A 16,745-nucleotide genomic window follows, 5' to 3' on the forward strand; every position below is an offset into this window, starting at 1 on the left:
TCCATCAGAAAAGCGGCCGCCGCGGCCGGGAATCGAACCCGCGACTTCGTGCTCAGCAGCGCAACGCCTTAGCCACTGAGCCACCGCGGCGGGTATGCATGTATATATAATGGTGTATATATATATATATATATCAGGGTGTCGAACCGAAAAAAATACCGGTTCGGTTACGGTTCGGGTTCGGGTGAAATAATTTCGTTCCGGTTCAGTTCCGGTTCGACAAAATCACGCACCGAACCGGTTCACGAACCGGTTCGGGAGCTTGAACCGGTTCGCGAACCGGTTCGACGAGTTGAATTATCACTGAAATTAGAAAAAAACATTTACTAGTTTAAAACGACCGTCAAGTCAAAACACAAACAAAAATTCAAAATTCTGCTGTTCCCCAAGGGCAGTGGCGCGATTGCAAAGCAAACTTTAAACAATCACGAGATATTAGAAAAGCGACGATTTACCACCTTCTTTCTCGCTCAGACATTATGTTGTCCCAGCGACTATTCATAAAGCCACTGCCAAGACATATGACGGTGGGATATGTTTTCTGTCCTTTCCTTTTTTGTTGAAATCGCAATCGTCGCTATGCAATCACCCATCACGCTAACCTTGAAGCCTTAAATTTATTCCTGCGTACTGGCGCGTTCAAATACCAGCGCTTAATACCAATGGCGCACATTTTTTATATTTGTAACAAAACAGAAAAATCCTACAACAGGCACATAAATACTACCCCTGAATAATTTGTTAGCTGTCACCTTATCGAATGTGTTAGCCACACTTTTGTTAAAAGTAAGCTTTAGTTAACGCTCAGTCACTGCATTATTGCTCTGACCACTGCAATTCCTTTTGCGATACCGAAAGTGTGCATTACAATCAGTATGTCATCGTACCGCCTGAACCCCTACCATCGTTCCGTGTGCTACATTGCGGAATCTTATAACAAATAATGCGGTTACAAAATGAAAGGGAAATTTGTCACGCGGAGCATGAGATGGGACTTTTTGGGTAGACGCTCTATAATTCGTCCACAGAAGTACTCCCCTCCGGAACGAGTCGCAGTAGAAGCAATGTAGCGAGTTGGGCAAACGGCTTAGCAAACGGCTTAGCCACTGAGCAGCTCCTGCGGTCACACTTGTCAAGTATTAATAATTTGCAGGTGTCGGACCTTTTAAACAAATTATGAAATGCAAAAAGTTTGCACACATCGAGTGTGAGCTTTCGCTGTTGCGCAGTGGAGCACTCCTGCAGCCTGATTGCTCCAATGAAGTCGCAACTAGGGAAGGGCAAAGTCATTTTATATCCCCTGCAAGCTGCCGAGAATGACATTTCGTTTGGTCAGCTTGCACTACGCTCGCGCCTCCAGCAGCAACAGACCATTGCTACAATGGTGCTAATTCATTTCCCCTGTTGTTACATAGAGCGTGATAGTGTTCAATTGTCGGGAGGGGAAAATACCCGAGCAAGTACGAAGTTGATGGTACGTGAAAGAAAGAAAGGCCTGAATTGCATTGACTGTGCAATATCAACAACAGAGGGTCGAACCGTTTCGGCATGAACCGGTAACCGTTATTTCTTTTTTCGGTTCAGTTCCGGTTCGGGTTCAGCGCGCTCAAAAAATAACGGTTCGGGTTCGGGTTCAGTTCCGGCAAAAATATCGGTTCAGTTCCGGTTCGACACCCTGATATATATATATATATATATATATATATATATATATATATATATATATATATATTTATATATATATATATATATATATATATATATATATATATATATATATATATATATGTGTATATATGTATGTGTACATATTTTAACTCATGGTTAAACTACGTTTACTCAGTGATTTTTCTTTTATTTTTGTTTTTATTACAAATTCTTACCTTTTTTTTCTTTCCTGTGTGTCTCTGCCGGCCCGCTATCAAGCACTATACACTGGTGTGATTACGCTATTTACGCTATCTGCTATGTAATGGAATGGTTCCCTGTCCTTCGTCACGCTCATTCACAGCTTTTAGTCAGGGAACCGTCCAGAATTCATTCTGGAAATAAAAGGATTTTTGCTTTTTTTTTGCTTTTTTGTTATGTCTCGTTTCAAGCATTTCGGACGGGAAAATTTCTGGGGCGCTCGTATTCATCCGTGCAGCTGGAGTTCCAGCAGCTGGGGAGGGAAAACGACCAGCTGAACAAACAGCCCGGCTGTTGCACTCCCGTAAATAGGAGTTGGACTAAGAGGCGGACAACCTGGAGTGCTGTTCGCAGCAGCGCGGGCAAAGAACCGCCGACATACAAATTGTTGCCGTAGCGTATTTCATGTGCTAGAAAAGTTAACGCCAATGGCCAAAACAACCCTTTGAATAAAAGCAGCAAACCGTTTAAGGAAAGTGTTTCTGCAGTCACTGCATGTTTGCGGTGCTTGATCTACAGCAGGCGTTGAGATAACGCTTTTATGGTTACTAAAATACAGCTGTAATCTATGGCCCCCAATTGCGATAGAAGCTTGCATAAAACAGCCGCTTTTAGCGTTTTCCGCAGTGCATTGAATCTAAGCGATATGCGGCAAGAAAGCTGCGGCAGGCAAGCTGCGAAGCTCGATGCAATCATGAATGGCAGGCCGCGCAACTGGTACAGCGAGCGTGAACGCACTCGGAAGGCGCTAACGGGTATAGGAAGAAATTACCCCCATGTGGGAATGTTGCTCTCTTTTCCCCCGGGAGAAAGAAGAGGGACGGCGCTAACGATGCGCACGGAGAGACGGGACAAGCCGACAGTCTGAACTCGGAGTTGGGGCAAGGCGCAAGGGGGAGGGTGGGTGGGCGCCACGAGCGCTCGGCGGGCGCCTGGCGGCGGCGTGGGCCCCTGCTCCGGCCATTGGGCCACCGGGGCGGGCGCCGACAGGACACGCGGCCGGCAGCGGTCGGCTGGTCCTCCTTCGCACGTGGCCGACTCCTCACGCCCGGCGGCGCGCTCTCTGATCGGCGTGCCCGATGCGCAGGCCTTGCTCAGCACGCGGACGCCCACCAGCCAGCAGCAGCGCCTGATCGCGCACCGCCGGCCAGAGCCATGCTGTTGCTGCTGCTGCTCCTCATCGTCGGCGCCGGCATCTCAGGTGAATCCCGCGCACACGTGCTCGCCACTCGGCGCTTGCCGCTCGGCGATGCAAAGTCGCCCAAGGCGGGCCTGGGCCAAAGGGGCGAAGCATTCCCTTGTCAGCTTTAATTTATACGTCAGCTTAAATGAGCAAGTTGTTTCGGGGTCAGCTCGGCAGTGACTGAGCCCCGCGGGTGTAGCTTTAACGGCGGCGAGCTGCTCGCTCGGCCTTTCCAGTCACGCGCATCTGCACTTCAGCTCGCTTGCTGCCCACTTGCTTTTAGTAGGTGCACTCGGGCCCGAGCGCGGAATAGACGCGGCTTATATAGAGTAGATTTGGCCGGCGGCTGAGCATGAGGTCTGTTTTTACGCGCCCTTTTCTTTCTCCGGCCGCTCGCACAGAGGGGAAGATCCGCTGATTTGGCCCGGAAGGCTCATAACTCGAGTGGGAGCATGTTTGTAACTTGTTCACGTCTCGTGTTCCGGGAGAGGAGGTGGCTTTCGATCGCCCCTTGGCAAACAAAGAACGGAAGCGGTCTTCTCAAAGGGACGCAGAAAGAGAGTGCGCGGGGTGATTGGGGCGATGAGTCAGTAGAGCACTTGGGGAGTCAACAACAGTCCGTTCGACTCGGCATGTAGGCCGCCACTCACCTCCACCACTCGCTACCCTGGTATTAGTTTCGAATGGCAGGACATATGCACCGAATGCTTCGCACGGATGCTATCTAGGGCACGGATGACAGAATACGTAGGAGTTTAGTGAAGGTATGAGGCTCACGTGCCATGGATATTTAAGATCATCAGGTACGACGTGAGATGATACTCACATTCTGCTCACAAGTGCCCAGGGCCATTCCTATAAACAAGTATGGAGACAACTAGGTGCGTTCAGTTAGTCCGAGAAGCGAATTTTTAATAGATTTTTTTATATATTCAAAGTCCACGGTAGCCTAATAGGCCGTATAAATTAAATTCAGGTGACGTTTAAGTTATAGATCGCTCATCACACGCATGTGAACATGCAAAGTTATGTTACATCATACGGTAGGGGAAAAACAAAAACGAAATACACATGTACGAAGATGGTGCGTTCAAGAGTATTATGATTGTTCGACTTGTGTGTAGAACGCGAAAAAGGCGTTATTTAAAACCTAAACAGCGGGAGATAACAATCTCGTTGTTTGGTCTTACCAACGCCTCTTTCCATGCTCGTCTCGATTTCGAGAGAGAAGCTGCTGCAACACATAGTCATTCGAAACGATATTTTTCTATTCAATTACAGCCCGTGCGTACCGTAAAATTTATAAGCCTCGTGCAATCCTTTCAACACCATTCTGCGTCCGACAGCCCTGCCGTCCTTATAAGGCATTTTGGACGATTTGTGAGGCAGTATTTACATGGTGCAACAAAGAAAGCAGGCAGCCATGTAATCGGTCATGCAGAAACAATACGGCCGGCCACAGCACAAAGCGTGCGCCCAAGCAGCGCGGCTAAAGGTGGACGCTGCTCCAGCTTGAGCGATACGATCAAGGAGCGTTGAAAGCGTGCTGGGAGACACCGAAGAGGCGGGGGTAAGTTACTAAAGCCGATAAGTGGATGGGATGTTAATCCCCCGGAAAGGACGCAGGTGATAAGCTGGGCCACGGCGAAATGGCAGGATAAGACGTCATGCAGTGGTAGAACACGGACGCTGCGAAGAAGTCACGATCCACCAAGACAAAACCGCGCTCCTAATAAATAGGAAACCATGCCCGGCGGACAACAACAAAAAGAAACGACCTGTGGGGCCGTACTGCTGGCCTTTAGCAACTATAGGGACGGGCAGCAGTGTGTTCCAATGAAGATTCAACTTGTCGCCGTACATGCCCCGTCCGAATAGAATTGCTGGCTACGCGAATGGTATCGACTCCGAAGATAGAACGAATGGGATGCGGCTTTACACTCGCCTCAGAATGCAGCTCGCGATTGATTCGCTGTGATTTACGAAAACTAGAACCACCCAGTTTGTGTTTAATATGTTATTGGTTCAACCAATAAGGATATGTATTGAACATGTTGTCCTAGAGCGTATGAATGGCTCCGTCTTGCTGATTTTCTTATACTGTACTTAGTACTGGTAAAAATTCGGACTACATGGATTACAAAAGGGTTAGTGACAGGCTCCTTGACGAATTTTCTCGCGAATGACATCTCACCAGCGCGAATAACGCTCGCTGTGTCGCCTCTGCATGAGAGCGTTGCGAGGGTTTGCCCTATTGGCGCCCCGCCGGTGTTGCGCGATGCCACCGATTTCGCATCACCACCGCATGGCTGATGGAACGAAATAGAACATGAGAGCAACGCGCAGCTGTACACACGTGTTCGTTGAAATGACCTTGACCGCATGTATAAATCGGGATTCGCAGCTCTCATGTACTCGTAAATACACGCTAGCTGGGAAAAGCAACGTTTACGAAGCTAATCGCAACAGCCTTAATACGTGACCTGAGAAACAAAAACTCACTTAAAGGGAGCACGAAGACAAAATGCAAGTTTATATAATGCACTCGAAAGACTGCTTCGTCCCAACATTGGTGCCAGTCTTAACGCAAACTTCAAACAATTAATGCATAAATAAGACATTTTATCAGCTAGCCCTTATGACGTCACAGGGACTCATTTGTACGGTTCCGTTCGAATGCTAACCAATTGAATGCTAACGAGGAGTGCAACCACTGATAACTGATTTTTAGTATTTTTCGTATTATGTTACTTCTGAAGTTGTGAAGAGGGACTTGGAAACTCGTTTTTTGTGAAGATGGCGCGTTGAGGGGCCGGAATGGAGTTCAGCGAGCTACCAATGGCTACTTCGTGAAAATGAAATAGGGTTGTACTTTGTCCTCGTGGTTCTTTTGAAGCGATACTCACGTGCGTTGTAATAGTGTCTAATCACCGTATCAGGTGTAGCTTATATGTCTCTTATTTTTTATTTGTCTAATTTACAGCCATCTTATTTCACCAAAAAACTGCACTGGAATTATTCGTTCCCCCACATCATTCTCTCATCAATTTGGTGTGGGTCCTACGTTAGTCCTGAAGGCTGAATTCAACTGATTTGCGAGAATGTTTGCGCGATCGGCCTAGTTCACAACGCGATGGCACAAAAGTGGTGGTGGCGCTGGCAATGGTAGCAACTGCATTTAAAATAACAAAAGCGCCCACAAAGAAACAGAACGCAAGCGCCTCAACAAGAACAAGGCACAACAAAACATAGTATACTTAAAAATAAAAAGGCATGCAATAGCAGACGACACTGCAGAGTTACCATCAAACCATATTACAAACCGCAGTGCGCGAAGCGGCCGCAAAGGGCTCCTGCTGCTGCTGTTCTTCACGCCAGAACAGGTTGTTTGAGAATGTAGAGCGTGCAAGGAAGTGTACCAAAGAAGACGCAACATATGCAGGGTCTGTGGAAATAAAACTAAAATGATTTGACACATTGTGTTATGATGTCGCAGCATCTACCGAAATCTCTGCGGGGAATGTGTTCATCTTCCTGTAGGGTTTAAGGGTGATACACAGAAAGTGAAACATAAAGCCTCAGAGGGACTAAAATGAGACCAGAAGACTGGTGGAGGAAAAGCAGAGAGTAAGTAATTTATGTCGATCTGTTAGAACCGATTGCCAGTCGCCCCATGCTACCACACGATACGAAGAGAATTCCGGCTGAATCAATCAATTCACCAATAAATAAATAAATAAATAAATAAATTCATCAACCAATCAATCAACGTTTTGAGCTTTAAAGAGAATAAAAGTCTATACTCCGGGTGAACAGGGACATTCATGGCTTACAGAGTTAAGCTGAACACAATAAATCCACCAATAAAGCTCGGATAAATTCACAGGGCACATTTAATGGGGCGAATCCAGTTGTACTTACTTGTACGCAAGGAAGGACGAACGGGCATGACATATAAATAGTGAAGTTGCTAGCATGATGTATTGCATATACACGCACAGCTTATCAATTTAGAATCGGCACTTACCGATGCAGATAAGCTGTTCAATAGTAGATCACGTAATATTCTTTGTCCTAAATACTTTTGTTCTTGGTTTTAGTGTTGTCGCCTCCGTCGTTGCTGTTTCTTCCAATCGGGCACGCAATTTCTATGCCCTAAGCTGACACCTTAGAACGGAGGCTCATACATTGTCCCATTCCTGGAATATCATGCTTCCGGTATTGTTCGCGCGGTGTGTTCCCGGAGTGTTTCTCTTTGCGTCTTTTTTCTGGAAACAGCGCTGCCATCTTCTTTTGTCCCCCCTTCGTGGCACGGCCTGTTACATTCTTTTGGGTGGCCTGCTGCTGCTTAACGACCTGCATGCGGCCGCGGCGCGCAATAAAGTGTCGGCAGAAATCGACTCGTCTCTTATCTTCTTTATCGCCTGCTACACGTGGCGTGTATTACATCTTGGAACAATGGGAAAACATACGATGCTGTCAAAGTGCCGAGAAATGTTCATGAGTCCCTTGTTTATCTCCCCGGAGGCCAGATACACCCGCCGACTATTGCTCAAGGCTAGCCGCGCAGTACGCCGCGCAGAATGTTCTCTTTCCGCGGAAACGTGTATTTATTTCTGGAAAACATTTTTTTCTTGCGCATTTTGTCTCACCCTGGTTTCCCCTCTGCGTCCTTCTTTGTTTCGGTAGCGCGTATAAATGGCAACAGCGGCGTTCATCGATCTTTCATAACTCACTGCAACCCAATGGATCGTTTTCGGCCCAGGATGGAGGCTTGCGCTTTAATGGGATGCTATAGACTGATCGCACTCGAGATCACCCAGTGGAAACACGGGAAGCCGATTTCTCCAGTGGGCCTTCTATAGCATGTTTAAAGCTCACCACATGGGTTCCTTTATCATGCAACAGTCGTAGGCAGCGGCTCGGCGCGTTTCGCCGCACGGCGCCAGATTTCCGGGGCGCGTAACTTTTCACTTCTCCTTCTCTGGCCCGTCGACAGCGCAGCCATAACGACTTTGGCGAGTTGGCTCGAGTGCCGTTAAATTTGTAGAACGCGAGTGTTTTACTACCGACTGTGAAACACGAGGCCGTAAAAGGAGGCCGCTGCTGGGTCCCACGCGCTTCGGAAACAGCGGGATTTCAATATTGTCGTGCGGCCATAACGCGGCCCCCGCTCTCGCGGATGCCCCTCCCCCAAACCAAGGCTGTGCCCAGGGGCTTACAGGGCACTGATCTGGAAACGAGAACCGGGGCCGCTTCGTCTCAACCCTTAGACCTCCGTTAGGCCGATAAAACAAAACATTTCCACGGGTGCACTCGTTAAGTTCGGATCTCGAAGATGGAAGAGAGTGCGATTAGGATTTATACAGTACTGTGGGAGGGCGAACTTGTTATTCCGCGCCTCCGTGCCCGTCGTGGTAGCACGGCGGCTAAACAAGGTTCCGACAGGGAAAGCTGATTCAAGAGCAGGTCGTGGTTGGTTTCCCTTGTAGTTTCGGATGTAGGTAGTTTTGGATGGCAAAAAACAACCATCGCTGGTAAAAATTCATGTAAAGCCTGCCACAATGGTGTGTCTCACAGCCCACGTATAGAGCTTCGTCACTTCTGGCACTGATTGATTTTGTTCGATGCACGCACCTGTTGACACGCGCTAACGGCAGGAGTATACATGCTAAAATTCCTTATAAAACGTATATGTACGTTTGTGCACAGCCTACGCAAAGTGTCAGCAACGACCTCACATGCATCTGCCTGATCACTGCTCGACTGGGTTGTCACAACCCGTGGATGTTCGCCAAGGTTATCACAGCACGTGACATTTACTGCCTATGCAGTTCAGAGCTGTCGAGACATACCACCAATCAAGGAAGATTATTTGGCTGGATCCTGAGTATTCCCTGTACAACACGATGTGCCTTTCTGCTGTCCACCTGACGTCAGCTGAAGCAATGAGCGCGGCGAACCTAAATATGTGAATAATCACAACTTTTCGCAATAGCTGCATTGTTGAGGATTGAATTCGCTCCCGCAATGTGTAAATTATACCAGAAAAAAAGGGAGGCTCTAACCGTACCAAAAATAAAGAGCATCGTGCGCGCAAATAATGGCTTGAAACGTAATGTCACACACGCACACAAAAATTAAGGTGCGACGACAGTAACGCGTTCGACCAAGCAAGTAGGCCCCGAAAAAGTAGCGCCCCCCTGGCGCTTTTTCATCCACGACTCGGGTGGAAGTGCGTAGACGGTCGCGTAAACGTCCGCGAAACGCGGCGAAAATATCTGTTCGGTCGGGGCATTGGAAATACCGCGTATGATATTGCTTCCCGAGACAACGCATCCAATTCCGGCCTTGCGTACCCGCGCGTGCCCCTTTTCCTGCTCCCCGGGCCGAAGATAAATGACCTCGGTGGGTGAAAGTGTTAAAGTCCGCGTGCCGGCGCCGCTACCAGAAGACAGCGCGCATTACGCCGCGCGCTCTGCTTCCGGCTGCCTGCGACGAAGCACAAAATGAACGCGCGTTGACTGCGGAGAGCGCGTATATGCGCGGATGGGTCTTGTTGTCGCAGCTGTTATGGAGGGAGCGAGGTCGGCTATCGACCAACCTTCGTAGTGAGCTCCTCCTGTTTCAGCATAGGCGCCAGTAACCCGACATCGCGGGGCCGAATTCTTTCGCGCCGCGGTTTGTGTATCGTGCTCTGCCTTCGGCTCGTTCATTTCCCTTTTTCGCTGCCCGCGCAGAGATATGATACGTGTTGCCATTCGCCAGTATGTGGGAGGGGGGGGGGGACGGAACCTTAGCGGACGCTTGAGTGACGTGGAGCGGCAAGGAAGACGCGACTGGCGTTGACGGAGCGCTCCTTGATCACTTCGGCAGAATGTGAGGCATCCTGCACTTCCGCCGTCGCGGTTAATGTGTACACGCCCCGCCGCTCTTGAGCCAGTTATACGACCGCAAGGAACAACGGATGGCCACTTCTAAAGTGCGCTCTGTCCGCACTCGAAGGGAAGATGATAAGGAAATGCGTTTCCCTGAAGGCCACGTACGTCACACTGAATAAAAGGCGTACAAAATGCATTTAAGTCGGACGTTTAATGCCCCTGGCCCATAAGGATAACCGTACTGGAGGGCTAAACCATCTGGCGTTCATTAACGTGAGCTGAAATCTCGCACCGGCGGGTTTTCTTTTATTTTTTTGACTCCGTAAGAACAGCAGTTGGCATCGCAGGGATTCGAACCCGTGACCGCGTGCATGCTAATCAGCAGACCATGCTAGCCAGAGCCAGCGCAGCGACCAAAAATGCATGGGAGGGCTCCATGTATAGCGACCAAATTACTTCAACAGCTCCATGTCAAAGTGTCTCGTTCTTCCGCGGTGCGGCACGCGCCGCTGTGACTCAATGGTTAAGGTGTTGTGCTTCTGAGCCCAAGGACGCGGTTTCGATCCCACTCGCGACGGTCGCTTTTCTTATGGTGAGCCGAAAAACAAAAACGCCTGGGTCTGGAGATTTCGGCGCGCGTTAACGGTCCCCATTTGATGGAAGCAATTCGGAGCCCTGCGTCCAGTACGGCGCGTTTCATAGCCGATCTACAGCTTCGACGCGTTAAAGGGACCATGAAGACTAAATAAATGTGTTGTTTGTTAAAACGACTGCATTATCCCGCTGACAGTGATACCAATTTTATCCCGAAGTTCCAACAACTAAGCTATATATTAGAGATAACAGACAAAGCTGTACTGGTGGCCCCGTCACTTCCTGGCCGCCGAGTTTCAACGCCCCAGGATGTTGTTTGTGCGATTGGCGGCCGCCTACCTAAGCCACCGCCACAAAAACATGGCTGGGTGGTTTAAAGGGACCCTGCAACACGCGTATGGAACCACTGCGAAAGCTATAGTTATCGCCAGCACGGAGCGGCACTGCGTGATTTGCTCGTCGCGCCAGATACGCCTTCCATTTCCGCTTTGTTTTTGCGGCTTTATTTCTAAAGTTGCTATCGAAAAGTGTTCATTGCTGCAACCGAAGGAAAACCGGCCAACAGCCGCTACATGGCCTCAGTGACGTAATTCGAGCCGCCGAAGAACGTCAAGACCTGGAAAGAGTGCCGAAACTTTTGAGCAAGTTCCCAAGTCATCTGATGGGCATAGAGCAGTAATTTTCGGCTGAGGTACTTTGGGACCCCCCAAATCCAAGTACTGGGGGAGTTGGGTGACTACGTTCTGCAAGCATTTGAGATCTCAAAAAAAAGTTGAAGGAAGCGTTGCAGGGTCCTTTTAAATGGAGCCTCTAGTTCTGTGGGATCGTGAGGTTCGAGTGCTAACGTGCGGTTAACACGCTGATAACTATGTTTGTACTTTCCCCTCTATCCGTCGATGCTATGTCGCGTAGCACGGAATTTGAAAGTTGTTCAACGCTTCTTGCGTTGTTGTTTTTGCTGTTATAAACCATCTTTCGGGGCTGGAATAGAGCTGAATAAGGTACCGAGGGCTATTTTTTTTCATAATCAAACACACATATTACTTTTCTTCATGGCCTCTCTACACCCCAGAATTTACACCACCGTACTGAACGGGTGGTCTCTCTTCGCACATTGCGTCATTCCGGAAGGGACTAGATAGTGCCCCTTGGAAGCACAATACGTTCTCTTTCATCTAGAAACAGAACACAAGTCTCCGCCAGTAGGTCTTCTCTTGGTTTGACGAATTTAGTTACAACGGCATTGGAGAACGTTGGTATATGCCTGATCGGCGACCTCTCACGAACAACGCGTTCTTTATACATAAAAAAAAATAGATGAGGTGGGGGTGTCGGTGATAATACAAGGGGCGGTAAAATAGTGATTCAATTAAAAGAACAGCTGAGCAATAGAAAGGGCGAAGGCGAATAAGGCGAGTGTAAGTGGCAACTATAGTTCAAATGATGGGGTGGCTTTACGAACTGTTAGCCGGCAGGTGGGCTTCACCTTCCGGCTGTGCTGGCTTTACAAGCATCTGCGATTCGAATCCTCGGCACGCTACTTCACGACCTCGGCGTGTTCGGTTGAAAACGGCCATAACTGGCTCAGCAACGCCCATCCATTCATTTTCTTTTCAAGGGAAGCGCCCTGCCTCATTTAAAGAGGTGGAAGGGCCGTCCCGTCGACAGACCGACTCGTAAACAGGGGAACGCACAAGAGGGGCGGTCAGGCTTATTCGGGCTGGAGCGGGCCGATGCAACAAAGGGGCCCTAGTCGTGAGTAGCGGAGCTAAATTGCTTCCGGCTCAGTCTAGGTGGCCAGTTCGAAGAGAATGACCTCGCCTTACATAGCTTTTGCCACATTTCCAAGAAGCTGGCAGCACCGGTCTCCTTCGCACCCCACTAGCGCCCCGCGCCTGGTGGGAAAGCGCGCACTCGCCAGCTACGTGGGCGTACGCGGGTAGAACAATGGCAATCGCGAAGTACCCACCCCTCCTTGGCGCACGCCATGGGCTTCCTCCAAAAGGATGCGGGAATACTTCCAAATTTCAACAAATTGTGGAGATAAGATATATACGCTGCCCGCCCGTAGATTAGCCTATGAAAATTAGCTGATCTAATGTGTGTTCCTCAATAGGGAGGATGCCGCTCCCAGGTCCGTTCCTGTCGCTATTGGCGGGTGGGATGAGAGGCTTCTGTCCCCCACCAGGAGCGACGAGGCTGCCAGCTGCGCTCCTCAGCTTTTGCAGGTCGGTGGGAGCGCGATCGACCGTCACTGCTGCCCGGGCTGAAGGACGTCATGCCTTCCTTACGAAATGCAGCGTTTCCAGCATTGCGTAACCGTATTTTTCACGAGGATGCGACAGCCCGCGGTATTTTCTTCTTTCGCCTAAATTCGATTGATATTGCGGATATTTTCGGCTTCAAGGGAAAAGCATTTGGTCGTGGCGGCTGCTCATCGCCGAGGACGTCGTGCGGACACGCTTGTTTTTGTGCTCCAAACTGAAAACTGAAAGCCCAGTGCGGTATGCGGAAATTCCAAGCTTGTACCCGCCATGCCTTGTATTTGGCGGGTCTGTACCGTTCGAAATAGCAACCGGTGGGGACTTTTCATTTGAATGGCTTCCAAAAGCCTTCGAAGCGAATAAAGGACGGACACAGGAATGAGGAACGTAATATATACAGATTTCGGATTTTATTAGTTCCAAAGAAATGGCCGCGTATCTCCTCACTTCCCTCCAAATGTCGTAAATGTCGCCCCCGCCACGTAACTGCCCCTCTTCTCTCCCCCACCCACCTGTCGTGCTCTTCCCCTCCCTTCCGGCTTTCTTCTCACGATAAAAATGTAAGAGGTTTGCGAAAGTCAATTCAATTTTCCCGCGTTCCACTGCTCGCGCCATCTACTGGAAACTTTTGTTACTGTTGAACTTGGAACACTGCCACGAGGTCCTAGCTCGCACTAGCGCTTTTTGTATTTTCGGATCAAAACATTTTTTTTAGCGCGCATTGTGTTTATTTTCGATCGCAAAAATAAAGCGGCCATGTATATTAACTTTTTAAGAATAGCATTTACGTATTGACGTATTTCCTCAAGTATGCGTAATGTTTTATTTTTCCTGAACAATGTTGGCAAGTAGGGGGTGGGGTTCCGGATTTAGTGGTTTAAAAAAGTTTTGCTTATATAAACCTGTCGTTCAAGCATTCTTTTAACTTTTGGCCGGAAGGCTGAATCGAAGAAGGGGGGGGGGGGAGAGAGAGCAGGCGGACATTTTCAAGTTTAAGTTGCCGAAGAGTGGCTATTAAAAAGTTGTTAAAAAGTTCACATTTTACTAGTTCCACAGATTTTCTAGCAGTAGTACCCGGCGGTGCCCGAGTGTGCCGGTGTAACAACGAGTGTACCACATACGGAGTAATCCGCCGAGCACGCAGTTTTTCCCAAATCAGGTTCACCGGATTAGGCATTGTTTGGGACCAACCTTCAAATTAGTTTGTTGACATTCGTAAGCGTTACCCATATGAGCAAAAACCAGTTTGACCGGCGGTACGAACGGGCCTGCGACAAAATCAAGAATTTCCAAAGAGACATTATAGATTTTTGCACCTAACCAGTATGCCGATACCCCAGAGCCCAATGGCCCAATCGTGTACGGCGTCCGTCTCGCTGCTCACCGTCACCATGAATAATCAAGGTGCCCCGTGCGGGGCGTCTACAACGTACTTACAAAGGTAATCGCTAACAGAATTTCTGCAACCTTAGATTTCTGTCAACCTAAAGAACAAGCAGGGTTCCGTAAAGGTTATTCAACAATGGACCATATTCACACGATCAATCAGGTGATAGAGAAATGCGCTGAGTATACTGAACCCCTATATATAGTCTCCATAGATATGAGAAAGCATTTGACTCGGTCGAAACCCTAGCAGTCATTCAGGCATTACGGAACCAGGGGGCAGATGAGCATTATGTAAGCATACTAGAGGATATCTACAATGGGTCCACAGCTACCATCATCCTCCATAAGGAGAGCAGTAAAATACCTATAAGGAAGGGTGTCAGACAAGGAGACACAATCTCTCCAATGTTATTCACAGCATGTTTACAAGAAGTATTCAGAACGTTGGATTGGGAACAGGTGGGAGTAAGGGTTAATGGAGAATACCTCAGTAACCTCAGATTTGCTGATGACGTTGCCTTGCTAAGTAACTCGGGGGACGAATTGCAAAGCATGCTTTGCGCACTGGACGAACAGAGTAGAACCGTGGGCCTGAAAATTAATATGCAGAAAACCTAGTAATGATCAATAACCTCGGGACAGCAAAGCGGTTTGAGATAGGTGGCGAGGCAGTGGAAGTGGTAAGCGAATATATCCACTTAGGCCAAGTTGTGACCCCAGATCCCAACCATCAGGCAGAGATAATTAGAAGGATAAGAATGTGGTGGGGTGCATATGGCAGACATTCTAAGATAATGAATCTGAAGAAGAAAGTGTATGACAGCTGCATCTTACCGGTACTCACCTACGGGGCAGAAACCTGGAGGCTCACTAAGAGGGTTCAACTTAAATTGAGAACGACTCAGCGTGCAATGGAGCGGAAAATGATAAGTGTAACATTAAGGGAAAAGAAGAGAGCGGAGTGGGTCAGGGAACAAACACGTGTTAAGGACATATTAGTAGAAATTAAGAAAAATAAATGGACGTGGGCAGGGCATGTAATGCGAAGGCAAGCTAACCGCTGCTCATTAAGGGTAACAGAGTGGATCCCTAGAGAAGGCAAGCGTTGCAGGGGGCGGCAGAAAGTTAGATGGGCAGATGAGATCAAGAAGTTTGCGGGGATAAATTGGTCACAGTTGCCACAGGACCGAGGTAATTGGAGAATAATGGGAGAGGCCTTTGCCCTGCAGTGGGCGTAGATAGGCTGCTGCTGCTGCTGCTGCTGCTGCTGCTGCTGATGATGATGATGATGATGATGAGAAACAGATAATTTACCCAAAATCCTGATTCGCACCATTGGGGGTCGGTTAAGCTTTTAGACATTCGTATGGGCTACCTATACCCGCAAAACCGAGCTCCATAACCGATCGGGCCCGCGATATCATGACGAATTCCTGAAAAAAATAATTTAGTTCTTTTTCACTCCCTCAGGGAAGTAATTTTAAAAAAATTCAGTCATATTGAGCTTCTACAGCACTATAACAATGTAATCCCGATATTTCAAGCCTCTAAATCCAGCAGTTTGGCTTGGCGCTGCTATTGCGTGTTAACTTGCTAGGCCTTTTCAGAAAACCCTGTTAATGGTGTAATATAAAAAAATTCGCTCTCGTGTTTCAGCGGTGTCTTAGAGCAAAATGCATAAATGTGTTTTTCCGCATTTGTATGAGTCACCTTTTTGAGAAAAAAAACCAATTCGAAATACTTAAGGACTGAACATATCGTGAGAGATAGAGAGATAGATCTTTATTTGTCCAGCGGAGTCTGATGTATGGGCCTAGTCCCTTGAAAGTGACCCCTAGTCCGGGATTCCTTGGCTTCGGCTAGCTGTCCTTGTCCGGGTAACCAGGTTGAGCTGGGTATCCGGGTCTGGGCTGGCCAGGGAAGCCCTCCACTGCTCGAATGTGGGGTTGGGATGTGGAGGCAAGTCTGGAGTGCGTTGGCACGCCCGTACTATATGGTCTATGGTGCCAGGCTAGGGATGGTGAGCAGAGAGGGAAGGTTGTTGGGTGGGCTTGATGAGGTAGAGGCGGCGGGATGGGGACAGGTATTTGTCTGGAGTCGCCGCCAAGTTGCAGAGCTCTTCCTTTCGGGAGAGGCGCCAGTGTGGTGGTGGGAGGCTCCGGCGAGTTTGCCTGTAATGGGCGAGAATTTCTGTGTAGTTATAACTATCCAAGAAAACTTTTCAGAACACTCAATAACTGCACAGTAACTACTTGTGAGAAAAACGTCATGTTCCAAAATGCTTGGACATGCCTACAGAGCATGCTCCGATACACTACCGACACCTCCTAAACGTGCTCGCAATATCGCACGGGTTTTCAGTGCGTAATTAAGCACCTCCCCGTTGTTTAAATGCTGGTGAAATGGAGCTATATGAGTCATGTATTTTATTAATTTCGTTAAGAATTGGACGGCGGGCGTCTTAGGCTGACGAAATAGTGGGTTTTTCTCACAACACTCCGCCCTCAGGAAAAAAAAAAAAACTGT

The 16,745-nt window shown here is 48.4% G+C and overlaps 1 protein-coding gene and 1 long non-coding RNA gene across 3 annotated transcripts in view; one reads left to right on the top strand and one right to left on the bottom strand.

Annotated features, from left to right (window-relative positions):
* The first annotated feature begins 2,809 nt into the window (after positions 1 to 2,809).
* The window catches only part of LOC144155665 (protein APCDD1-like), a 325,627-nt gene continuing 311,691 nt past the window's right edge, over positions 2,810 to 16,745 (top strand). Inside the window, exon 1 of one of the 2 annotated variants that reach the window (XM_077687255.1) lies at positions 2,810 to 3,109. Coding sequence is in view for 1 of the 2 variants with exons in the window: in XM_077687254.1 (XP_077543380.1) it covers positions 3,064 to 3,109 (46 nt within the window). In the remaining variant the exon portion in view is untranslated. The remainder of the gene's footprint in view (positions 3,110 to 16,745) is intronic. The other variant, XM_077687254.1, reaches the window with a different exon arrangement.
* The window catches only part of LOC144155667 (uncharacterized), a 62,873-nt gene continuing 62,141 nt past the window's right edge, over positions 16,014 to 16,745 (bottom strand). Inside the window, exon 3 of the long non-coding RNA XR_013319605.1 lies at positions 16,014 to 16,390. This is a non-coding gene — a long non-coding RNA (uncharacterized LOC144155667). The remainder of the gene's footprint in view (positions 16,391 to 16,745) is intronic.

This window comes from Haemaphysalis longicornis, unplaced genomic scaffold (assembly GCF_048455015.1).
Source record: "Haemaphysalis longicornis isolate Haplotype H1 unplaced genomic scaffold, Haemaphysalis longicornis Haplotype H1 scaffold_1, whole genome shotgun sequence".
Taxonomy (NCBI): Eukaryota; Metazoa; Arthropoda; class Arachnida; order Ixodida; family Ixodidae; genus Haemaphysalis; species Haemaphysalis longicornis.